At 37.8% G+C, this 27596-nt stretch overlaps 1 protein-coding gene across 11 annotated transcripts in view; it reads right to left on the reverse strand.

Annotated features, from left to right (window-relative positions):
* Nucleotides 1-27596, reverse strand: part of TPST1 (tyrosylprotein sulfotransferase 1) — an 84592-nt gene that overhangs the window by 29827 nt on the left and 27169 nt on the right. For 10 of the 11 annotated variants that reach the window (XR_004643375.1, XR_004643376.1, XR_004643371.1 and 7 more), the window contains one exon: nt 8763-9703. Coding sequence is in view for 3 of the 11 variants with exons in the window: in XM_034752262.1 (XP_034608153.1) it covers nt 8763-9607 (845 nt within the window). In the remaining 8 variants the exon portion in view is untranslated. Of the gene's footprint in view, nt 1-8762; nt 9704-25639; nt 25707-27596 lie in introns of those variants that run through there. The other variant, XR_004643373.1, reaches the window with a different exon arrangement.

The raw sequence follows: 27596 nt of genomic DNA on the forward strand, positions 1-27596 counted from the left end.
CCCATGATCACTGCATAGGCCATAAAACCAAGTTCTAGTCTACATTTAAATACCAAAACATAAGAACAGTAGCCAAACTCTTGCTCTGTTAAAAAGACCCCTCCCTACCAGAACAAACAGGAAACAATGCAAGTTAGTGAAGCATGGAGATTCCAGGTAAGACTCAGCAATTAGTAACTGACTCAGAATTAAGACAGCAGATATCTCCTGAGAAAAATAAAGGGAAATTTGGTGGAATATTCCCTGTAGTTTCAAGCTAGGGGGTCAAAGTGCCATAACTTCATTGACTTCAGTCACTTTACAACAATGATGAGCTTATCTAATTAACCTGACAATTGTGATAAGAGAGTGAACAGTTTTTGCCTCATAGGTAATGATTATAATTACTGATTCATAACAGCTAGTTGACTTTGAAGATGTCTGGTGTGGAAAAGTATTCTATTAAAATTCCCAATTTTCTGGAGTCCAAGGTCAAAGTTTTCAAAAGCACATGCCTAAAAATGAGACAACTAAATTCATACTTAAGCACCCAAATAAGTAGTTTGATTTTCAGTGCTGCTTAACACTCAGCACCTCCACAGATTACAGTGAAAATCAATGAGTATCTATTGATTTCAGTGGAAGCTATGAGAATCCCTTCTAGTTTTGAAGTAAGCTATCACAAAGGGATACCAGTGAGAAACAGGTTGGTTTTGGTCCTCCTCTACCTTGCTGCAGTTTTAAATGGAGTAGTGTACACTAGTTTCCCTACTTAGAGAATCATTAGAATCGATTTTAGGACTGAGATGGCAAAGCAAATACAGCACAAAGCGTCATGACATCAAAAGAAGTCTGCAAAGATGGGACAATACCCAAAAGATGAGCACAACCACTGAAGTTGACTCTTACTAGCATTACACTTTTGAAGGTTCTCAGACATTTAAAGACTGAAGGGGGGGGAAAAAACAGATCAAATCTGAAATGTGCTTCTCAAAATTAGCAAAGACTGACTTGTCTTTGAACTCTGATTCTAAACAACAAGAAGCGTTGCAATAAGATCTATGTAAATCAGATTGGCTAATAATTGTTTGTTCAACACCATGATGGATCCCCAATCAGAGATCAGGCCCCGGAGGGTTATTGTAATATAAGTAACATATAGGGCACTTAATGAATGCCCTGCACATAACAAACAGCACTTCAAACTTAAAAGAAAAAAAAAATCCATGTCCTGCCCCTTGCCTTTTTCATCATTTACAGCAATAACATCAGCATAGAACATTTCCTGGCAGTTAACAACAGCCTCGGGTTAATGCTAGAAGCACACTAGCTCCTCCCAGACAGTGATTAATTCCCAGAAAATACTGTACCAAATTTGTTTTTACTTAAGTAAACTATGTCTCCACAGAAAAATATTTAACACAGGAAAAAAAGGACAAAACCAGGAAAAGAACCGTAGTCTAGAGCATCTGAGCAGGAAGTCATGAAAATGAGAGAGGGAGAACACACACACACACACACACACACGATGGCAGTTCCAGGTCCTACTTTAAAAGTGCAGTAAGATCTGAGACAGTGAAACAGCTGACATGTAATCCAGCGCTAACCACAAGCACTTCTGTCTCTGCATGGCAATAACCAAGAAAAAAAAATGATCTGCAAAAAAAGAATATTCCAGTACTATTTCTGCCTACTTAGCTATTTTCACAATAATCCTAAAAAAAAAAAAACCCTTGTCAAATCCTCCTTGAAAAAGGAATGGCATTTCTTTGCATTTGTGGTCACCACAGCTGTTTTCAGTTAGGTGGCAAATGCCAGGGATATATTAACAATACTCCTTATGGCTAGACTACTACATACTACAATACATTCCTTAAACAGCCATGCTGGCTATTACTTCAAACCGCAGAAGGTTCTGTGCTACCACAAATCCTGCAATATACATCTTTAAAGGCCTTTTAACATTATCACTAGTTAGAAGCCAAACTGAAATAAAATTGCTATTCCTGTTCTCTTAATAATAATAATGAGGCTCCAGCAGCATCAGCATAAGAAACTGAAGAATGAAAATGAAGATTATTAAGCAAATGCAGACAAAGACTAAGACACCCATAATCACTGCCCACTCAAGGCGACAGTAAAATCAAAACCAAAAGTCAGAATATTAATCAGATGTGTCTCCTATCCTGAGTTACTACTAGTAGAGTGGAGCATGGAACTCAGCCAAAAACTAGGAGGGGAAAAGAAGGTGAAGGCAAAACGTTCTTGCCCCAGGATTCTGCAAGCCACTTATCTGAAAGTGACCAATTATCTGTGTGAGAGAAACAGCCTTCATGAGAATACAGGCTCTATATAAAACTGAAAATCTTAAATTAGTTTCATCTTCAGACATTTTAAAGTAAGCTCCTTCTAGCATGGTGAAGTTTCAGGACATAACCTATGTCACTGTAGCCCAGTTCTATAAACAGGAAGATTAATGTAAATTTGTCATAAGTTCCAATTTATTTCCTTTTTTTTGCTGGGTGAATAATTGCTAATTGAACTTTCTGTAAAGTGATGATCTGTCATCAGGTTTTTCACCCAAATAAAAGTGCACCCTCTTCCTCAAAGTGGCTTTATGTCCAATTTCCGATTTTTGTGGGGGGGACGAGGCACAGAATGGGGATATCATGGACTTTCAGTCTCTGGGGTATGTAAAACCCCAAACACTTTGTTTAAATGGGACTTTTCTGGAATTGACAACTAGCTAAAAAGGACTTAATTCTAACCTGATTGGACATGGTTACATGGCTCCTTGGTAGGCATTGCACCTGACTTTTCCAAAGATCTTGGAGAGAGAGGCTACAAGGCTCAGTAAGTGAAGTTCACAAGCTATAGGAATCCAGGATATGGGCGAGAAGGTTTGGCTTTCGGGTTGAAAACCCCCCTAAGGGAATACTGAAGCTCCAGAACTCCAAGACTGATCACCTGAGAAAGAGGAAGTCACAACATCAATGAAGAGGCTATGTCAGCTTCTGAGCAGTCTCTCCGTGCACCCGAAGAAAGCCCGCTCTAGCAGGAAGAGCCCCACTGGTGTGCATTCCCGCACCATGTAGACAACGCCATAGACCCCTTCAATACAGAACTGTTACTTATCCTTCAGTAACTGGTTCTTTAACACGATGTTGGTGTACATTGCACTGCAGATATGCATGTGCCTCATGCATATGCGATTGGAGTCTTGAATAATGGCATCGAGGGTGCATGAGTGCTCTGTACTGCCTCGTGCTCCTGCCTGCAGATTGGGAGCCTCCCTCCCAATTTAAAGCTTGTGTTAGCTTCCTTTTATCAGCAGAAATATGGGACTTTTTGGATCCCACAATTAAGAAGCAATGTTAGTGAAGTAACAGAATGAAATGGAAACCTAAAATCCGAAGGCCACGACAGTAAACATAATTTGCTGATACACAGGCAGCTATGATGCACTGATTTACTCCAACTCAATCAGAAGGTTTAGGATAAGGAGATGGAGTGTGCAAAATTTTGCAATTCAGTTATAATTCCAGAACAATTATCTAATACTAACAATTTGGTTTTGAGCCAATTCTTAAGTGGAACAAAAGTTAATTACTGCCACTTTACAACCCCACCGTGCACTCAATTTTGGTGCAGCGGTACATACTGTGAAATATCCTGATAAGCGAAAAGGGTTTAACAGTACATAACACAATGTTGTAATAAAAAAGTATATCAAACCATGACATACTAACTTTGACTTATGAGGAAAACACCTGTTAAAGAGGCCATATGAAAGCCTTTGTAATAATCAAGACCACATGTTACCAGTTCCATCTGTGTTGTTCTGGCCAAGAAAATATTCCAGTAAAAGACCACTCAATGCACAAAGATACTGAAGTTTGATCGGTTTGTTCACTACTAACATAATCCATTGGTCATTTTTTTAGGAACAGATGGTTAGTCATTACTGGATGTGATGCTTTATGAATAAGATAACGGGGCTGCTGAATAATAGCTAGAAGATAAGACAAAGGAGAAAAAGCACAAACGTATTTACAGATACAACAGAATCAATCAAGGAAACTACTATATTCTACAGCATTACCAGACAACGGTTTGAAATATATGGCAGAACTGAAGTAAGAGTGGGGTTCCATTTGTGCATACAGCCTCATTCTGTGAAGGATCAGAAACTCCCTCCTTATGGAGAATAGAAGGGTAATCTCAGTTATGCTACCTAGGTACCAACATCAGAAAAGCCTGCTACAGAGAACACATGCCTGATATTTACATCACTGCACTGACCAAAAAATTTTAAAATGAGAGATAGTAGGTAATGTTAATACTGAATGAAATCAAACACTTGAGAAAGCAGTTATACTTCAACAATTACAATGGAAGATATGCCAAGGGAAAGATCACAATTTATTGTACTCAGTATTTCACTGTACAGGAAAAAAGCCCATAAAACTAAATACAACTGCAAATGGCCAACAGAACTGTATTGACTTGTTTTACTTTATTTAAGTAAACAGGACTCAGATTAACTTACTTTTTATGATGTGTTTACTGTTTCAACTACCTTCAAATGGCACAACCAATGACATGAGTAAACGGGATGAAATATCACATCAGATAAGATGGATAATTTAGTTTTGGGGGAAAACGTTGACCAATAAACTGTTTGGAGTTTAATACTGTAGACTGCTTGGTTGGGGATCCAGGGTTTTTAAATTGTATTTTATACATTAAAATAATTTAATATTTTATTTTGAACTAGTAATCTAGTAGAGAGAGAAGTTATCTGAAGAATTAGTCATTAGCTACAGGGAGCTGGTCCCACCCTGCCATTGCCCGAAAGGCTAGGTGGGGTTTATTACTTCAGGCGAAGTCACAGGTGGCAGTCTACTTTTGTGTTCCGGCAGCATTTTGACATCTGCACCAGCTCAACCTATTACAAATATGTACACAATTCACAATCCCTTGTGGAGAGGTGTGAGAAGGGAGAACACCCATGCAAATGTTTGAAGTTACACATTAAATGTTTGCATTGACTACACCCCTCTGAGCAAATGCTCAATAAATGTTGGTACACAAGAACAGCCAAACTGGGTCAGACCAAAGATCCATCTAGCCCAGTATGCTGTCTTCCGACAGTGGCCAATGGTGCCCCAGAGGGAATGAACAGAACAGGTAATCATCAAGTGATGAAGTATAAATACTTCATAAGAAACAGGGTGAAGAGGCATAGTACTACTCCCAAAAACAAAACTAGCAATAAAAGCCACACCAGAGCCTTTTTTTTTTTTTAAAATAAATCAGTGCAAGGGAGATAGAGAAATCAGAACTCTTACATTAATAAGTAGTAATCAATCCCTGCACAGCACACTGAAGTGATATTGCACATAAAACTGATTTGGATCCTCCCACATTTTTTAGGAGTGTCCAATTTAAAAAATATTATTCCATCAGAAAATATAATGACTACCTTTATAGTAAAATTAACACTGTGGAGACTAACAGCCTTGAAGACGCCAGTGTTCTGATGGTTTGTTAGTTTTTGTGACTCAGGCAACTTACTGTTGACTCAAAGGCATTATAGCGTATCAGAACAAACAGAGGCAGACCTGAAAAATCCAGTTACTTCCCACTGTTCCAACATAAGCAGGGACTCATTAGAAAGCTGTGTTTTCTATTGCTAAATACTTATGAGGCACTTAGGTACCAATCTCATCTTTCCCAATCCCTGTTTCCGAACTAACAGTGTATCATGTGAGGAGGATTCCCAGTTCATTATCTTCCATCCCATTGCCACTTCCCATATCTAGCTTATTCCTCAGACCAACAGGGCTTTTGCATACTTGTATACCCATCTTTCCAATCAACATGATAACCCTTTTTAATAAATAAAAGGGTTCATGTCAAAATATCTCTGCTCTTATATTTAAAAAAAAAAGTATTATCCAACCTTTTAGACTGTAAGCAATCTGGGCCACAGGCTGTCATTGATTATGTCTGTACAGCTCTTAGAACAATAAAGAGCACAAGCAAATTGGACCTGAGACACTACCACAATATAAAATGTTCATTAATGAGGACAATCAAACATATGGACAGTGGCACAGAAGAGTGAGTTTCTTTGCATTAAATCTTCACTTGCCACAAAGGCAACCATTTCCACTACAGCAGCATCAGTACCCTGATATTTTACCAGGGATGCCAGAAATCAATATAGTCTTTAAAACCCACTCTGAACTAAATACTGGCTTAGGTATCTAACAAGTAGCCATTCATAGCTGGTTTCCAATTTTTAAATATAAAAATCACTTGGCTTTAGGTTTTTGAAGAATTAATTAGTGTAAATGAGAGGATTTTGCCTGTTGGCTTACCTAATTGTTTAGGTTTAGCATTTATCCTCTCCACTGTTCAGTTAATCTTACTAGTTTATTTGAATCAACTGAAAAAAGTAGTGTTCCTACTCATTGTGAGAGGAGCTTTCTTCTTTCTTTCTTCTACTGTAAGAGTACTTGAGCACAGACAGTCAGTCACACATTGTGGCCAAGAAATTTAACTGGGCACATCCCACAGCTAGGACATCACTTTTTAATATAAAAAGTAACTATTGTCCCTCTGGCAGTCTAACAGAGATGACATAATACAGTAAAAGCTTTGCAATATCAGGAAAGGAAGAAAGACATGAGTCACATATTGAAAGAACTGTGCTTAGGAAGAGGAGGGAGGGGAGAGAAAAAGACTTTTCTGTATTATGAACAATGAGTTTCCACTTCTCTCAAACGCCAGCTACACATATGGGTAGACACACCAAAAGAGCTGGTCAGTGAAGAGTAAGTTAGACATCATAGGAAAGACTAAATTGTTTAAGCTCCCTCAAGAATATCAAAACCCGGATACTTCACCCAGCTCTACTCAGGAAGTCAAATGCACAATGTGCATGAAAGACAATTAGTAAAAGATTAGTCTACAACCGGTTTCTTATATTCAAAATACTAACCCTCTCAGAAGGCTGTGCCAAAAGAAAAAGTATGCCAATTCTGGGTCCTACTTCACTGGAACAGCAGTTCCCCAAATTTCCTGAAAGATTATAACTCAAGCTGATTTACAATCCATGAACCTGAGGTAAAAAAAACCTCTAGTGTAGACAAACCCTTTGAGACACTCTACATTAGGACTCAGCTTCCTGAGGAATTACTAAACCATTTAAGATTGAACCCTAGATACAACTAATCTCTTTAAAAAATGTATATATTGTCAATAAGATAGGCATTATCTTTAATCCCTATACAAAAATGGATTTCATACCTAGGTAATCATAGCTCATCATCAGGTTTTATCCAAATATTTAAAATTATAAAAATGAAATCTAAACTGATACATAATCTTCCCAAACTGCAGATAGCCTTAACAATAGCTCTGAGATGTGAACTGCTTCAGTCATCCAAGGAGATGAATTCTGAAATCTAAATAATTTAGCTGAAACCCACTGTTAACTAGTTCCTTGCTGATCAGTTTAGCCTGTCCACTTAATTCTTAACTGAATTTGTAACCAGTTAATGCCTTCTTTGCTCTATACATGGTTTGTGTTCACATTAACTATGATAAATATTCTATTAGTAAATGTGGCATCTTGTAGTGTGTTTTGCCACTGCCAGAGGCCTAAGCAGTCACAATTGCTTCTTGTGAACAGTTCAGCACATTTTATAGTGGAGACTGGAACCCCGTAACTGTGCCTAAGTAATCCAGTGTCCAGTCCTACTTAGTGCACAAGGAGCTGAAAGGAAGATATTCCAGAGTGTATTGACCTACGTGCACGGTTCCACTCAATGCGTGTTGTTCAGGTACCCTATATTCCTTACTGAGGTATAGGATAACAGGGTAGCTCCCTACATTTTCCCAGAATGCATTAATACAAACACGGTTAGGCAATATGGCAGGTGCAAATATACCAACACAGTTAGCTACAGCTATGACACAATGATGCTGCTGTGCAAACTACTCTGTGTTTGTTTTAACATGTCAAGTCACCAACTGGTTACAAAAACCATGATTGTACTGGTAGTGGTGATGGGACCTTTAGAAGTAGGGTGACCAGATAGCAAGTGTGAAAAATCGGGACGGGGTGGGGGATAACTGGCACCTATATAAGAAAAAAGCCCCAAATATCAGGACTGTCCCTATAAAATCGGGACATCTGGTCACCATATTTAGAAGAAACATCCAGCATGCTTATCTCACAATCCCAAACTACTTCCAACACCTTATTGTGGATTAAAAGCCCAAACTGTCCCTTACCCACATGCAAAAACCTACAACTTTCCTTGATATCTTCTACAAGGTAAGTATGCATTTTCAATATAAAAATCTGCTGCAGCACACAAAGTGTGAGGAGAATGAAAAAAGTTGAATTTAATGTCAAAATCAGAAGACTAGAAGGGCTATTGTACTGGTTATTTCATTTCCTATGTAATCCAATAAAACCCTTCAATTCAAATGAACCTGTTGCAAAATTTCACGTCAGCCACTCTGGTGACACAGAGCTTTGCTGCAGAATTTAAGTCCGACTTGCTGCAGAGTATTCTGGTCTTTATCTACAGGAACATTAAAATGGCCATAGTGAAAAGTGATTAAAGAAAATACACTGCTGCTGAGACTGGTCAACACTTGTATTTCTACAATAGCCTGTAATTATACTTGGCATCAAAATGCAAACCATGTCTAAACAGTGAAGTTTAGATCGATACAAGACACCAAGAAACACTTGTACTCACTTTGAAAGAGAGACACCACCTGCTTTCCCAATCATTTCCTCATGGTGTAGCACTGCTTGGTTCCATGGAATGTGGAGAAACTTTAATAGATTTCTCATCCACCTTTCAGGATGCAATACAAGTTGTTCATAGTGTACCAGCATGCATCTTTCAAAACCAACCTCCATACACTGGTTATACATAGTCTCTATAGCACGATTCCACTTGGTCAAACAGTCCCTGTAGCTGTTAAGGTCAAACCCAGCTATGGTGACTTTTCTAGATATCATGGAATGCACCGATGCACGACCATCCCGTACCATTAAAAGAAATTTGGCATTGGGGAAAATTCTGGCAAGATAAGTTAAGGACTTCAGAGCAAAAGGATCTTTATTACACAAATAGGGAGCAGGTTCCCCGTGTTTAACAATGATTTCCAATAAAAAGGCTTGCATGGCTGAGTCCAGAACTTCATCTGTCACCCCAGCTTCATCCAGTCTGATTTTCTCTTTACTTGATCTGGCCCACATCTGCTTAACTGCCAGAATTCGAGGGATAACCCTAGTCTCTTCTCCACAACGGATATCGGGGTGAGCATCTAGCATGGCACGCATTAGTGTAGTGCCACTTCGAGGCACCCCTCCAATAAATATTAAAGGCATGTCTTTATTGTAAGCAAAGGTTTTATTTGCTTTTAAGTTAAAGACAGTTCTTATTGTGGTTCTCCCACTTTCCATCCTCACTGGCTGGCTGCGTTCTTCTATTCTGTGGTGACATTCCATAGCATGTTGCCCCAAATAAAACACTGTCACTGAGCTGATCACCAGACATGCCAATAACAAGTTTTGTTTGAGTTTTCCAACCATTTTGATATAATAGTCACTTTAAATAAACCAATCTTTTACTCCGGAATATCTTCAGATTTTCACGCCATGGAGATTATAGTCCAAGATGATCAAGATCTGGTGGGAATAAAAGAAAAAATTACAACTGCACTAAGAACTATTACAGATTAACATATATCACCATGCCAGATATTTCAGTTGGAGATAAATTACAAGTTCCCTGGTGTGATGTCAATACCACTGAACGTAGTACATATATACAAATTCTTGAAACAGAACATGTATTCCATGTTATACCATGTACTTCCATTATATCAGTGAGTCCCCATCATCTCCTCCAGTGGATGTACTCCACGAGGACTGGTTCAATTCCTTTGTTGTCTACAGCCAGCCAGATGACTGTATTATTACCGTTTAGTAAGAAATAGTCAGCTACATTATCAAGAAAATATTCAGAATAAATGGAACCACTGGATATCTATTACTAACAGGTATGGTCAAGCAAAGATGTCACTTATGCAAGTGTCTGCAAACTGAAAGGAAAAATGTTAAAAATATGTATTTCGTTATTATTCACTGAAGTTTAACTGTGCGCTTAGTACTTCACAAAAAAGGGGGGAAAAAGAGCAACTGAGAGCTCCTTGAGGCACGAACTGTCTAGATAAAAACAAATAATAAATCAATAGATACAATTTCACATTTGGGGAAAGCAGGATATATTTTAAATTAAATCTGAATAGAAATGTAAGTTGACTGTTGGAAGCTGCTGAAAAATTTGAAATCTTAGAATAATTTTGGCTTGATGGATAAATGGCACATGAGGTGGTCACAGGAATGAGATACACAGGTACATGGTAAATGTCATGTCTCATTTCCATATATAAATACATTCTGCCTTCTATCATATCTGTGAAACCCCACTGCCTCCAGTGAATTTGCACAGATATAAATCAGAGGCAGCATTTTTATTACTCGTAAAGATGCAACTTTCAGATTCCATGTTGAGTTTAGAGGGCTGACAGGAAAGAATTTTCTTATACTTGCAAAGTTAAAAAGTTCAATATGGTGCCACTGATATAAGCATGGAATCCTACAGAGTTTTTTTTAAAAATCTTCCTCCATTTCTCAATGCAGGGGACGGAGGGAGAAGAGTGCTGCATAGATAATATTTATGACCATATGGGATACAGTATATGACTCACTCACTCAGACTTCTTACCCAGTACAGATAGGAGTGAAGTCTTTTCACGTATCTCTGGAGCACTGCACACACATTGAAAGGAAAATGAAATGAATTCTGCTCTCAGATACATTGGTGCAATACCACTGAAGTCAGTGGAGATACACCTGTAGTACAATTGAGTCCATTATATTCTTTAAGCCTAATAAGAGGCTTGTTAAAATGCAACTACAGTTTGTATCTCGCTGGTGATTTTAGGGTACAGGAGCTGTTTCCCTGGAAACAGAAAAGATGAAGTTAAGTGGGTCTGAGGTACAGCAGAACCTCAGAGTTACAAACACCAGAGTTACGAACTGACTGGTCAACCACAGACCTCATTTGGAACTGGAAGTATGCAATCAGGCAGCAGCAGAGATAAAAATAAAAATAAAAAATAAAAAGCAATTACAATACTGTGTTAAATGTAAACTACTAAAAAAAAAATAAAGGGAAAGATTTGACATGGTAAGGAAACTGCTTCTGTGCTTGTTAAATTTAAATTAAGATGGTTAAAAGCAGCATTTTTCTTCTGCATAGTAAACACAGTTGCCAACTTTCATGTGGTAAACAGGCATCCCGACTTTCACAATAAGCCAAAAATCAAGCTAATCCTATTTCAAAACAAGGCCAAAACAAGCCAATCCCTAAGAACCCCAACACACTATGTGACTAGATCCCCCCCCCGGTGCGCAGTCCAGGACTGTGGTGGGCCCGCTGTGCACCCCTGGCTCTCTCCCATGCTTGCCCCTGCTTGCCAAGAGCAGATTTAAAAAAAAAAAAAAGCAGCAATAAGCTACAAGCCAAACAATCAACAAGTTACAAGCCAAAAACTAGCCAACAAGCAAAAAGCCAATTAATCCAAAAACAAACCCAATTTCTGCATTTTATTCGTGGGTTTGGCATGTCAGAGTAAAGTTTCAAAACTATTAAGTCAATGTTCAGTTGTAAACTTTTGAAACAACCATAACGTTTTGTTCAGAGTTAGACATTTCAGAGCTAGAACCAACCTCCATTCCCGAGGTGTTCGTAACTCTGAGGTTCTACTGTACAGGGGATCGGGAACCAACACACAGGATGAAGCCTGAGTGCTGCCAGGGCATCGCAGCAGCAGCTATCAGCCAAAGATTTAAAACATACCTCAAGGTAATCAAAAACCTCTTCCATGGAAATAATGTGAAAGTTTCATTTACTCTTTTCAAGAAGTGTAAAAATTGTGTGGAATGAAGCAAGTTTTATGTTTCAGTAATTCAAATAAAAACCCTGATTCTGCAAGCCCTCCAAGATGAGAGCTCAGACATAAATGGGAGCTTCACGCATAGAAGACTTGCGGGAATGGGCTCATAACATGATTCTGTTATCAGCAAAGCAATTTGATCGTAATCAGTCAGAGCAATGACAGAAACTACTGCATTATATTTGTTTAACAGACCAAGCTAAATAAAAATTGTTAAGGTGAAAAGATCAGCAGAAAACTGACATTGGGTAAAAATAAATTAAATTTTATACTTCTGTAAGGAGCTTCAATCAAATCAATTTAGAAGTAGCCATAAGGTTACATACAATCAGAACATAAAGTGCATGCTCCCAATTAAAGAGCATAAATTTAATATTACCATTTAAAGAAAATGACAACCAATGATCATTAATGGCAGTAATTGACTGTCAACAATTTTGTCAACTTTATAAAACTATACACATTGCAAATGCCTTAATAAAAACATGCTTAAATAACGTAATTAAAAAAAATTCTAGAGCTTTCAGGAAAACTGCTTTGGAGGGGGGAAAAAGAAGAAGAGCTTTCATAAAGCCGTCAAAACAAAATATACCCACAAAAATATTTCTATTTCTTTTTAGGTTTGGAATGTGGAGCATCAACTATTTTTACTTTTATTTTGTTGTTTGGGCTCTATTCCCATAAACTTTAAAATAAGTATTCTTTTGCTTAGGAGAATCTGAAATGGATCTCTCAACTGAAGAAGTCATTGACGGGTGACTCAGACAGCGCAAATGAATTCTGACCTCAGGAAAGAAAGTGCCAGGAGCAAAGAACAGTTTTAGTACCAACGCTCAGGCACCAACAAAGAAGCAACTTTTAACTAATTCCCTATCTGTGAGGTGAAGAGATAACTGGAACCATCTCAAGTGGTACATGTAAACACACATCTATTTACAAATGCAGGCCAGTTGTTTGTACCAAAAAAAATAAAATAAATAAATCCATGAGTATAGTGATTTTTTAAACAAAAGTATTGTTTATTTTATCAACAAAATATTATTGAAATAATGTATCCAATAAATTAAAGTAGTTTTAAATATAAAGAAAATATGTAGCCATTTTACATTTCCAACTGTGCTAGCAAGTCAGATTTATTTGTTAAATAATTACAAAATACAAGTTTTGACTTAATTGATTGCAATACTGTTGACTGAAAGCTCTTTGCGGCCAGGGATTATCTTTTACTTTGTGTTAGCACCTTTCCAGATGGGGCTTCAGTTTTGATTGGGGCCTCTGGGCGCTAAAAAGTCAGCGTAGCTGCAACAAGTAAACAAGGACTCAAATCCTACTTCAAGAGGAACTTTGGGTGTGCCAACATGGTGAGACTGGGCCCTTGATTAAATAATTTTTCATGTTTTAAATGGGAGAATTCCACCCACCCCAATTCCAATATTCAGATATTTTTTTCTTCTTTGCACATCCACAGCTTCTAGAATAAGACAGCCTCTATTTAAAATGTTCCTTCACTAGGCAGGCTTTAAATCTGGCCTTTACGCCTTTACCATCTCCATAGCTTTGAATTCTGCCTTGAGGTACAGGGAAATTACATATTTATATTCTCACTGGTGTTAAACTTATCAATTGACCATGCTGCAAGTTGAAAAACTACCCATAGAAGTAGGAATGTATTAAACGTCAGCTGAGGTTCAGCTAAAATATTAAACAGCTATATAAATGAGGGAGAGGGAGAATGTATAATAAATCCTGATGTAAGATTTAGCATTCAATATAGAAAAGCTAAAACCTTGCATAATGTGTTAACATTTAATTATGCAATAAAGCTTTTCCAAATCAGAAAGTGAAGCTGAGTCCTGGATGGAAATAAGATACATCAAACAATGTTCAGATTCTCTCTGAGCAGCACCTGCAAGTTCTTTCCTTCTTTTAGCCCATCTTGAGCTTCATGTACGTAGGTCTGTGCACATACATGCTATTTATGTGTATGAGGAGAGTAGGGCCCTTTGTTGCCAAAAATCCATCACCTAATGTTAGTAATCTGCATACATGGCTGCTTTTCATTAAATCTTCGGGCAAGCACATGCATGACAAACATGAGAAAGCCAATTAGCACAGCAGCAGCAGCAAGAGCACTGAGATCTCCCCAGGGCTCTGAAAAAACAGCATGAAACCCCTTATTTGTGGAGGGTTGGTTTTTTGTGGGGAGTCATTTCACTTTTGTCAAGGTACAGAAATGACTGCTGTCAAAACAGATAAAACTAACGCACTGTAGCGCAATCCCTCTTCTGGTTCAGAAACATGTTATGTATTGAAGTATTTTATACAGTCCAGGTTTTAAACACCCTCTTAAAGGCATCATTTCCTTCCATAACGGTTTCACCAAATGGAGATGGATAAACAAGGATATTTTCCCCGTTACAAATTGGCTCTCTTTTTTACTTTCTTGTTTGACTACCAGTGTTACTAAAGGACCCTACCCAGTCTTGCAGGCAAGTAGTTAAACTTTACTTCCCAGGCTGTATTCGCAGTACCAGTGCATAAGTAATAGTGGTTTGGCTAGTTACTTGTTTCCCCTCAATTGCTTTAGTAAATTTTCTAGAGTCATACTATGACTCAACTCTTGAAAGCCAATGAGATGTGTAAAATATTCAGATAGAATGCTTTTTAAAGATATATACTCCAGAACACATTCTTCTCCAGATTATAATTTTAAGGAAGGTCAAATTTTAAACCTAAACAGAGGTTAAATAAATTTTTTCACTGATATAATGTCTGTTATCTAAGGATCTTAAGATGCTTTAGCTTTAAAGTCTTGCAGTATCTCTGAAGCAAGAATTGTTATCTCAATTTTAAAGAAGGGGAAAATGGTGCAGAGAGGTTAGATGATTTGCCCAACGTCACAAAGTAAGTCAATAGTAAAGCTAGAGATTGAATCCAGTGCCAACATTTTAAAAAACAGGAGATTAAGATCAGGCTCTTAAATCTATGTTTTAGGCACCTGTCCAATTTACAAAAATGCTGAGACCACAACAGCTTTTATTGAGGTCAATGGGCTACAGATAGGCTGATTGTACAGCACAACGGAAGAAATGACTGAGTCCAATTGGGTTGATCATAGCATCATAGAAATATAGGGCTGGAAGGGACCTAGAGAGGTCATCAAGTCCAGCCCCCTGCACTGAGGCAGGACCAAATAAACCTAACCATCCCTGACAGGTGTTTGTCCAACCTGTTCTTAAAAACCTCCAATAATAGGCTTCCAAGGGAGATTATGAAATCCCCATTTCTAAGCTTAACTACACTTATAGTTAAAAAGGTTTTCCTAATCTCTAATGTAAATCCCTCTTGCGGCAGATTAAGCCCATTTCTTCTTGTCTACCTTCAGTGGACATGGAGAACAATTGATCATTGTCCTCTTTATAACAGCCTTTAACATATTTGAAGTCTGTTAACAGGTCCCCCCTCAGTCTTCCATTCTCAAGACTAAACATTCCCAGGTTTGTTTGTTTGTTTTAAACTTTCCTCATAGGTCAGATTTTCTAAACCTTTTATCATTTTGTTCTTCTACTCTAGACCCTCTCCAATATGTTCAGACCTCCTGAAGTGTATCATCCAGAACTGGACACAGTACTCCAGCTGACACCTCACAGTGCCAAGTACAGAGGGACAATTACTTCCTAGGTCTTATATGCAACATTCCTGTTCATATACCTGTAGCCCAGTGGGCCAACTTACCTGTATTATATTAATTGCTTTGTTATTCTGCTTTATTATATTTAGTAGTTATGCAAGGAACCTACAGGCTTTTATCCTGTAAGATTTGGCTTTAGTAAATAGCGTTAAACTTAAGTAACTCATAAGTTATAGTGAACTAAAAGTAGCATGCAAGAGAGAATTTTGTCCAAAGTACGGACATCAGCCACCCACAGAACACAGCTGACCCCAGCACAAAACATAGCTGACACCAGCATCCAGAAAGTTCCGGACAGAACCTCCAACCGCAAAGCTGCTATGACAGTAAATTGATGTGTATGCTAATAGGGTAACTTCATACATATACTAACCTATAGAAAATGGACACCTTAAGGGAGGAAATACAAATAAGGACCTCTGTTGAATATGCATTGGTCATGGCAGCGTCAGCATAACCTACTATAAAAGTAACATCCCAGGGGCAGCAGAGAGGCTGAAAAAATGTAGACCTTGGGAGGGGCCGGAATAATGGCCACCGGCGAAGATGAGAACAATAATTGTGATAAAACAAGATAATGGTTAAGTATAAAAGACCAGGGTGTAAGTATGCACGTCCAAATGTACTTTCTGTATTATCTATATCTGCTTTGTTAAATTTAAGTGTGTGTATAATCTTTGCTAAATTAATAAATCATATATTTATATCTAGAAAGAGTTCCTATAGTGTAAGTGTTGCACCTGTGCACATTGGGGTTCCCAAATTATATGATAATTTTACAATAATCTTACTGGGCCTGATCTTGGAACAAAAACCTGTTAATCCTCAAGTTACAATTATATTTACCCAACTTTGGGTCAGGCTACACACCTCAACATGATATGTCTTTTTTTGCAACTGCATCACATAGTTGATTCATATTCAAATTTGTCATCCACTGTAACACCCACATTCTTTTCAGCAGTAGTAGCACCTAGCCAGTTATTTCCCATTTTGTAGTTGTGCATTTGATGTTTCCTTCCTAAGTGTAGTACATTTTGCACTTGTCTTTACTGAAGTTCATCTTGTTGATTTCAGACCAATTCTCCAATTTGTCAAGGTCCTTTTGAATTCTAATCCTGTCATCCAGAGTACTTTGAACCCCTCCCATTTGGAATCATCCACAAATTTTATAAGCATACTCTCCACTCCATTGTCCAAGTCATTAATGAAAATATTGAATAGTATTGGACCCAGGACAGATCCCTCCACGATCCCACTAGGTAAGCCCCTCCCATAACAGAACCATTGATAACTACTCTGAGTGTAGTCTTTCAATCAGTTGGGCACCCACCGTATAGTAATTCCATCTATTTCAAATTTCCCTAGTTTGTTATATGAATCAAAAGCCTTATTAAAAATCAAGATACATCATATCTACCGTTTCCCCCATTCATCAGGCCAGTAACCCTGTCAAAGAAGGAAAATAGGTCAGTTTGCACAATTTCTTCTTGGCAAACACATTCTGGCTATTCCTTATAACCCTATTATTCTCTAGGTGTTTACAAATTGATCGTTTAATAATTTATTCCACTACCCTTCCAGAAGTTAGTCTGACTGGTTTATAATTCCCTGGGTCCTCTTTGTTCCCCTTTTTAAAGATAATTTTTTGGTGAACCTACTGTTTCTGCTATCCTAAAATATTCTGCTGCTGGTGCCAATGCAAACTCTGGATCTTTATGCCTTAACAAGGAATATAATTTTTTCATCAAAATGCAAAGTTACTGGTAAAAGATTTTCTGTATTAGAATCTGCTGCTCAACAGCACTGGACCTGAGTATTACCGTCAAACTTCAAATGTTGTTAAAAAATAATATGCCTTAACTGAGATTTAAGGAACACTTTTTCTTCTCCAGTGCTGAAATAGCTCACATAACCAATATGAATTGCACGTGTTTTTAATTTAAAAGAGCTCTAAACACTGATGTACTGCCAAAATTTTAATGACGGTCTCCCTCACAAATTTTCCACCTTAGTCAGCAATACTTGTGACTTACCCTGAATAAAGTGCTCCCCAAAACATTCCCCCATTAAAATCCAACTACTGCCCCACTACCTCTTGACCCACGAGGTATTCTCCTCCCCAGCATCCGAGTTTCCTTTAGGTCAATCCCCTTCCTGGGAGCTGTTCCTCACAGATAGATCAGTGGCAACAGATGGTAACAGGCAAGTCTCCTGTATCCTGGCTCAAATATCAAATAATATTTGTACATTATAAGATACTTGAAGTTTTTCAGTTTGTGAATAACCCCCACGAATTTCACTGCATGTTTCGGGGGGCTGACCTCAAACAGTAGCAGCCTAAGAGCGAACAAACAATCTTGATATTCAAAATTCCCTGAACAACTTTTATTCTAACTGGAAATACATATCAGCATCCCAAGAGCTGACAAAAGCCTTGGTGAGCTGTCAATAAACCAAAGCAATAGAAATGAAAGTACTCAGTAAATTTACCTTGGCAACAAAAACTGAATTTAAGACCAGCATCAATAATGGTATGAAACTTTGTTTCAATCACAGTTTGTTATGTGCATATAATGCTACAACTGGATAAGCATTTCCTAAAGCCACACATGAAAAAGTTAACATGCCTAACTGGTAACTCAGATGATTGACTCCTTTTGTGCATGCTAGATCAGTCATTATTTAAGGCCACTGAACCCTACCAAAGGCGCTCTCTGCATCTAGAGATAAGGGAACATCTGAGCTGGATCAAGTGTGTGATTTTTCTTGTATCAGCAGCAGCCAATCTTCCTTTAATGAACATGGGATGATGGTGTTCAGTCATGTCGCTACAATTTTTGCAATTACTTTGCACTCTGTGTTCAACAGAGATATGGGGCAGAAGTTGCCACAGTTACAGCCATATTTGTTCTTCTTTAATATTGAAGTAATTAAAGCAGTTCTCATGTCACGAGACATGGTTCCTTTTTGAAATATTTCAGTGAAAACCTTTGAAAGAACAGAAGATAGCTGATTACAAAATGGTTTGTAGAAATCAGACAGAAAGCCATCCATCCCAGTGGCCTTGCCAAAATTAATATTTTTAAAAGCCTGTTCAATCTCTTGTGTTGTGAAAGCTTTGTCCATAAACACTTGTTTAGCAGTTAGGGAATTAAAAAGGTAGGCCTTCCACAAAATGATCAAATTTATTAGAGCCAAATTGGTTGTCTGATTTATATAAAGCTTGATAGAATTACTTAAATTGATTATTTATATCTATTGGTTCAAGGATGCTCTCCCGTCTTTTTGTAATAGGGAAGAAATATTGTTGTTGGCTAGTTCCATTTTAAGTCTTCTGGCAAGTAGTTTACCAGCTTTATCTCCCCATTCATAATATCTTTGTTTGACCCTGTTGAGTGTAAATTCAACTTGGCTGGATAAGCATTAATTATATTTATCTTACATGTTGATTAGAGAGCGTAGGAGGTTTTCATTAATTCGGCCAGTCTTGTGCATTCTCTGCAACTCATCTATTTTGCTGGCCAAGGAGTTTAATAACTTGAGTCTCTCTCTCTTCTTTTGGGAGGCATGCTTTATGCATTCACCCCTTACAGTAGCTTTCAGAGCTTCCCAAAAAATGGTATCTTAGGTAACTGAGTGCTTATTTTCTTGTATGAAGTTAGAGATGACTGAATCAACCATGGAACAAAATTTTGCATCTTTTAGTAGCAGTGTTCCATTTCCTCCTATAAGATTTTAATGATGTGTATGTAATCAGCATCTGTGGTAAGTATAACTGGAGCATGATCTGAAGTTAATATATTATCAATAGTTACTTCAAGGCATGCTGGAATCAGTTCCGAAGACAAGAAAAAAGTCAGTTCTGGAGTAAGATGAATGTACTGTACAGAAATATGTATAGTCACATTCTTCAGGGTGTCTCAGTCACCATACATCTTTTAAATCAAGTTCATTCATTAATAACGAGGGCTAGCCTATTGTGCTTTGAGAGCTGCAGCTCATATAATTAGATTTGTCCAGATGTCTGTCTAGCATAGTACTCCAATCACCACCAAGTATTAAAGGAATGTCTTTTATTAGAAAGAATGTCTGCAATGTCTTTGAATAATTCAGAATTACCTCCACTTGGATTGTAAATACTTCCTAGAATTAACTATTTTGAGTTGAAACAGCCTTCAAGAAGAAGGCATCTTCCTTCACAACCAGACTAAGACTGTATACATTAAGAAGTTATACTTTTACAAACTAAGATGGATGTGCCTCTGCTCTTAGAATTCAATGATAAAAGATACTCAACAGCTATCAGCATCTATTTCTGCTAGATGAGTTTCCTGCAATAAACCTACATGGCACTTTTTTGGTCCGAGGAATCTCAGGATTTTAATTCTTTTGGAAAGTTGATTAGGTCCCCTCACATTCCAAGAGGGCACACTAAGAAAATTCATGGCAAAGATATATAACCTTATTCTAAAGATGCGTATTTCCCGTTAATATTGTAAAACCACATTTCTAGGATATGGTCCGTATTTATACATATTAGATACTGGTTAGTTTTGAATAAATTTATGCCTTCAATTGAGCCTCTAGGGGTGTCAGATATACAAAAAGATCTATAGTTAAATCATGCGTCTTCCAAAGTATATTTTTAACAGAAAACAAAAACAATTAACAGACTTAAAGCAAACCAGTGTGGGCATGTTCAGATCCCTGATGGCTTCAGTTCCATCTGCTCCTCCCCTCCCTATGTTGTATCTAATAATAGTCTAAACATCTCTAAATGCAAAAATATATTTTAAGTCAAATATTACCCAGTAAATACCACTGATATTATAGAAATGTACTATATATATATATATATATATATATATATATATACACACACACACACACACACACACACCTCATTACATGTACATTTACAATTGAACTGGTAAATCATAAATTAGCAGAAAATCTAAAGATGAAAAATATAATGTAAAATATTTCATATTCATAGTATGCCAAATGCCCTGCACAAACTGAATAACTAGTGCTATTTAAGGTTTAGGTTATAGTCTAATTTACATGTCAGGAGTACTGATTGTCCCAAGGGACTTCTGGTTACCATAATACGAACCATCAGAGGCATTAGTTTGCTGTAGTGTTTTCAATTGAAATATTTATAGAAAACCCACGTACTAGCCTACTGCAGAATATATTCCACAATTTTTGCTGAAACTTGTAGAGCCTATTTTAACTCTCTCCCCTGTAATCCTAGCCACACTTTGTACTTCTGGCCAGAAGTAAATGAATTTATTCACAGAGATTATCAGAGCCATGAATCCACCACAAGGGGATGCTAACAAAGCAAAGTGAGTGATTAACTCTCTCACATTGCACTTACTGAATATATTTAAAAATATGAAGCCAGTTAAATTCTATGCAGTCATGAACTCAGTCACAGTAAGTGGAGTTATACCAGCAAAGTCCAGTACATGCCACGTTAATATTAGTAGGATAACAATGTTTCACTTCCAATTGTATTACATTGGAACAATTAAAAAAAAATTTCCTTGTTTAAGAAAAGTGGAGCTGCCGGTGCTCACTATAGGATTTAAGCAGTCCAGTACATTTTAAAGTTCAAACCTTAGTTAGGAGAAAGGAGCAAGTAAGTGTCAAATGTAATCCTTTGTTGCAGCTACTGTTTGGCCAGAGACAACTTTCTACAAAGGTGAATTAACAGGGGAACAGCATTGCTGCTGCCCTTCTAAAGAAGAAGGTGTCAAATATTCTGGAACAGTTAGCTTGTCCTCTACTTCCTTCTCTTGAACCTCTGGCTCAAATACTGGTAACTGGGCCTCTTCCCAAAAAGACAAACTGTAGAGATTTCTATAGGTTTTATCTTGCTTTTCCTGAGTGGTATGCCTCATAGGTTTTGGCCAAAGTGCTTCTGAAGAGAATAGCTGGGAGGAAGGTCTGCCATATAACATCTGGCTTTGTTTTATCAGGCCACCAAGCCTTTGGTCATTTTCCCTGGAGCTTGTTCATTCCCTTGATATGACTCAGATAAAGGGGACTGAGACAGGAGAACAATGACTAGTTCTCCCTCAGCAGGTATAGACAATTCAAGATAGCTTTGCCCTGTTCTGGGCAGTTCTTTGGTTTATGTCTCCGCCTATTAGGATTTCCACACCAACTGTGAAGGAAAAATAGGGTTCTCCAACGACTCTGAGGATTTTCTTGTGTCTTGGAAAACCTTCTACCCCACATGCCCTAAAGTTTGGCTTTCCTTCTTAGAAAGAGGTCTTCTCTATGCTCTTTAGTCTCTTGGCCTGTGTCTTTGACGAATAACAGGGCTTGCTCTTGCCCACAAATCCACATCCCAAAAGGTTACAAATCTCAGCCCTGCAAGGTCTGAAGTGAAAGAGCAGTCCAGTGACCATTCTGGTGAAGTTAACCTCTGGTACCCAGAGATGCTGGGCTAAACCTGCCAATAGAAGCTGTAAAAGGAAACCCATTTGAGAGTGACATCATAAAGGAGCTAAATAATCTCCTGGTAAAAATACAGCAGGAAGGGGTAGACTGAAAGGATGAGGTGGGCCAAGTGGCCCAATTAATTGGTCATTCAGGTCCAAGCTGCTTTCCTACCCTTTCCTCCATGGCCCGGAGCTATGAGAAGAGACTGTTGATAGCAGTGGCTGATGATACATGCCTGGGCAGTTATGGTTTTTTTTCCATCCAACTTACTTCTGCCAGACCTCCTGGGAGGCAGGAGAGGAAATGAGATAGGAACCCCCAGAAGCCTCTGGTTTGCTGACACTTAGTTCTTTGAACCAGCCTGTTTCCCTGCTCAACAGAGGGAGGCTTAAGTAATCCCGGGCTGGCTAGGGTCTTTGTGGACAGCCCTTGCTTATTTTGCTCAAAGACCTGAAGCCTATACAGTCAAACCTGCCTCTAGCTGAGATAAAAAACATAGAAGAACTGGCAGGCTCCTTAGCCGCTTGGATCATACCCTTTCTTCCAGTCCTGCCCAAGTCCAGTTTTGTCCTTTAAGCTGCAAGCAAAAAACCTGTTGTAAAGGATTCTTAAACCGTCCTGTGTAGAATAAAGATTCTACCCCGCCACCAAATACTCTGTGGGCAGTAGGAAATCAAGCACTACAGAAGTCACTAGACTAGTCAATAGGAAAAAAATTACTATCACGTTCTTACAGGATGTAACAAAAATGTTACCAGGTGGGCCAAAATGTCAATTGTGTTGAGCTAGGACATCTACAAAGAGTTTAATTACAAGCGTTAGCCATTTTAACATGAAGTGAAATACACGACTGGGACACATTTTCTTCTGCCCACCACACTTCACCCTTCCCCAGATCTCATTAACGCAGCTCCAGAGGAAACACATTCATCCAAATTACATTTGGTTTAAACTCAGCCATTTCATTTCTGGAACCTGGCTCGTTATTTTTGAACCTTTGTACAGCCAGCCTTTTGCTTCTCTTTCTTTGGTCCAATTTAGATAATTCTAGCAGTGATACTCTCCTAAAGGTACTTTGTCTCAGATCACTACTATTGACTCAGTATTTTCTATAAGGAATCATCCCAACAGTAAAACCATTAGGACAGCAAGAAATACTGAAGATCCCTAAGAAAACCCTTTGAAACAAAAATATTTTTGTAATATTGTTTTAAAAAGGTACCTACAGGTGTCAGTGGAATTGATTTAGATCAGCAGCTCTCAACCTTTCCAGACTACTGTACTCCTTTCAGGAGCATGATTCGTCTTGTGTACCCCAAGCTTCACCATACTTCTAAACTACCCACTTACAAATAAGACAGACATAAAAATACAAATGTCACAGCACACTATTACTGAAAAATGCTTTCTCATCTGTATCATATAATTATAAAATAAATCAATTGAAATATAAATACTGCACTTACATTTCAGTGTATAGTATATAGAGCAGTATAAACAAGTCGTCTAGGAAATTTTAGCTTGTACTGACTTTGCTAGTGCTTTTAATGTAGCCTATTGTAAAACTAGGCAAATATCTAGATGAGTCGATGTACCCCTGGAAGACTTTTGCATACCCCTGATTGAGAACCACTGATCTAGATTAAACCCATTTCAACAGTAATGAAATGCTAGGAACAATCACATATCTGTATGAGTTTATAGCAACCTTTCCAAAAGGCGCACTTAAAGAAAGGGCTTAAATGAATTCCACAGATCCTTTAATTCAACCAGCTGACCTGCCTTTGATTTTTCAAGCATGTTCACCACAAAGAAGAATGTATAGACAAGTTAACTGAAACAAAATGTTATAGCACTACACTGAGAAACATAATTGAAGTATTTATTGTATACCACTTAAAACAGCTGCACAAATTGCTCCTTTCGAGAAAGGCTCATTTAACAGACCATTCCAATAAGACACATTATAAACCACCCTTCCCCTTCACTCTGAAAAAAGAATTAATATTTCAGTAGCATTATACATGTACAAAGCACTATACAAACATTAATTCTCATGACATCATTGTGGTGCAGGTAAATATGTATTATCCCAATTTTACAGATTGGGAAACAGAAGCAGAGAAATCAAGTAACTTGCCCAAGGTCAGAAATCAATAAACACAACCAGAATTAGGAATATGGAGGTCCTGACTTCTAATGCTATGGTCAGTCTTCCTGACTATACAGTCTCTCCAAGCTCTATGATTGTTTTCATCATATTGTTGCCTCTCTTTTTCCATTTTCTTTCCCCAGTTACATGACACTGGCATTTTGTTTACATAAAGGACTAGTACATAGCAATCACTTTAGTCCTTAATATAGTTTCCTAGTGAGAAAACTGTTCAATTTCCCCACACACCCCCCAAAAACTGATGGCCTCTTTCCATCACTTTCTTTATGTATTGTTCTAATCTCCTAGTTCTCTTACAATATACATAAAAGAGATCCAAGTCCCAAAGCTATACTCTTAAGACAAACTTTTCTTAAAATTGTTGAAGTGGTGAGAAAAGTGACCACAACTAGAAAAACGTGAATTAAGTTTACCACTGTCAATTTATATCACCGCTGAATTTGAGGTTTCCGTATTGTGCAAGACACACACATATACATTTAATGGAATCTGGCTATTTGCATGTAATTTGCTCAACAATAATCAGATATTGGAGGGACAGTGAAAGGTGCATGTATCACATATGATACAGATACATAAAAAGTCAATCAGTGGGTTAAGGACAAAGTGAGACATTTTCGTTTTTTTTTTTTTTTTTTTTTTGCTTCAGTTTGTAACCTGAAATATTTCTCCACCACCATTCCTACAATCTGTCATGGTAACAAACCTTACCTTCTACTAACTCTGTGACGACCATCGTTACCTATGGTTATTTGTTCCCAAATATCAAGAGTGAAGAACTAACCCAACTGATTTCTTCATTCAACTATAAAAGTACCAAACAGAGCACCAAACATAAGATTACTGTACTGGGATCAGGGGGAGTTGCCCTTCTCATTTGAAATCAGATAAGCCAATTTAATGAATATATTTAAGACAAGAATATAATGTGATTTGTGATTCAGTTAACTATAGCATTACGTGAGTCTCCGCTATAATTACACATACTTCATATTTATATATATTGCATATTCTCAGGAACATATTTGGGTGTTCTGGAACCCATTGTTTATGCTTACATTCCAAAAAAAGTTATCAGATAGTATGATGATTGCACCTTGTCACATTAAAACTGTTGCCTACTGCCAATTTAAAAATATATAGAAATATATTTCATATTTTATGTGTGCATCTATATACACACTCCTTTTTATCATACTCCCCCATATTACATTTGTTCCAACAGTAAACCTGCAACATACCCATTAGCAATGACAGAACTGTAGTTTGTTACATACCTCCCAGGTGCACAACTCTTTCTAATACAGTACCATACAGTTCCATTCTCCTGAAGAAGTTTATTACGAAATAAAGTAAGGGCTGAATTTATATAGTACATTTCCCTGCGTCTGCGGAATAAATGCAACTAATTAGGTCATTTCTAAAGAGATACAAATGACATGAATAATTTCTGGAATTGTACTGACTTACGCCCACGTAAGTGTAATACTGCAAAAGATTATTAAACATCTATATACACAAGCTACCTTTTACATCCCTAACGCATACATTTATACCAACTTCAGATAGTGAAGTAATACCCACAGATCAATATTATATGACAGTCTTCCTACTAAACAGCTTAATTGACAACCTTGGCCAAACAGTCTAAAACAGCTCTGCACTTTTAGGATCATGTTAATCAATTTTTATAGGATTTTTTTCTGATTAGAATAAGTCACATCTGTCCTATAGATTAAAACCACATGCATAAGACACTCATTAAAATAAATCAATTTACTTTTAGAGTATTTTTATTATTATTATTATTATTTAGTATCATGTTCTAGGATTCCCTGCTGTATTAACATTGAACTAGCAGAGGTATTGCAAAATACAGGTTAATCAAAGATTTTATAACAATATTCTATTTTATGTATAATTGTAAAGGTTAAATTCAAAGTTAGAATGACAGGGAAGGATGATTTCTGTCCTGATAAGGAACCAAGAAATAAACAACTGCTCTGTTTTGGGAATTGTAATTTTAGGAGAGATCTTACAATATCGCTAATTGATCATGTTGGCTCCATAACACAGAAGTAAAGCTCCTATAATTGATTTGATTCTCTAAACGACCCAAGTTACTAACTATATCTTCCATCTTTCCTCCCCCTAAGTATCCGACAGCTATGGAAAGGTAGCATCACTGAATTCCATTCGCCTGCCTGTGTCAACATGCTGTATAAAATTCAGATTCAAGGGGAAAAACCAGTTCTACAGAAAACAAAAGACAGCCACTAGGAGGCCAAATCCTGTTAGAAAATCCTTTGCATTTCTGCTAATACTGGAAGCAGTTTCCAATGGTTCATCACAGTCTTTTCTGGAAGGGAAGAAATGGCTGTAAAGTTGAAAAGCCCTTTTCAGTTAGGTCAGTAAAGGAAGGACAATGTGCACACATGTTGTATGATGAAATTTACAAAGCTTTATTAGCATAAAGCTAGTAAATAGAGAACATGCATATACTATAGTCTATGTGCATACAAGACACAAAATACAACAGGGCATTCCTACTGCAAATCATCAACTTCCAGAAAGCCTTATTTTATCATTTAAGATAGAATATTTGCCCAGCATGGTCCTTAGAGTTACTCAGCAATGGCGCTCTGGCTCTCGTATACTTCTTTGTAGAAACAATCTTAAATTGTTTAAACTTTTCCTGCTATGAAATTGTTTTGTTCAGCAAATAATAAATATACAGTTATATAACATTTTCTTCCAAGGCAAAAAGAGCAACCACCTACTGTAGAAAGAGTTCATAGCACCACCTATATTTCCAAACAGTGCGCAGACACAGGATGGCTATCAGAGGCAAACAGAGCCACCAAGCAAGCAGCAGGATTCCTGGCCGCTGCAACAACTGACACCCTCATGTATTTTGTTAGGACAAAACACTGCCAGCCCCATATGGCCCAAGAGAGAAATGGGGAGAGCAGAAGGTTAGTGGCAGGGGCTGAAAGAGAAGGTGTTGGGGGGGGGGGCAGAATGTAATGAGGGAAGCCCGGCGGTGGGGCTAAAACGGCAGTTGGAGATATGGGGAAGGGGGTTCGGTCATGGTGGGGCGATGGAGAAATGATTCAGAGGTATGGGGGGGCTGGATCATGTTAGGGGTATAAAAGGGCTGGCTAGGGGCGAGATCGGGGGGGGGCCATCTGAGGCTGGGTCACCGGGTGGGTAGTGGGGAGCGGGGACGGGGGG

The sequence above is a fragment of the Trachemys scripta genome, chromosome 18, assembly GCF_013100865.1.
Source record: "Trachemys scripta elegans isolate TJP31775 chromosome 18, CAS_Tse_1.0, whole genome shotgun sequence".
NCBI lineage: Eukaryota > Metazoa > Chordata > Testudines > Emydidae > Trachemys > Trachemys scripta.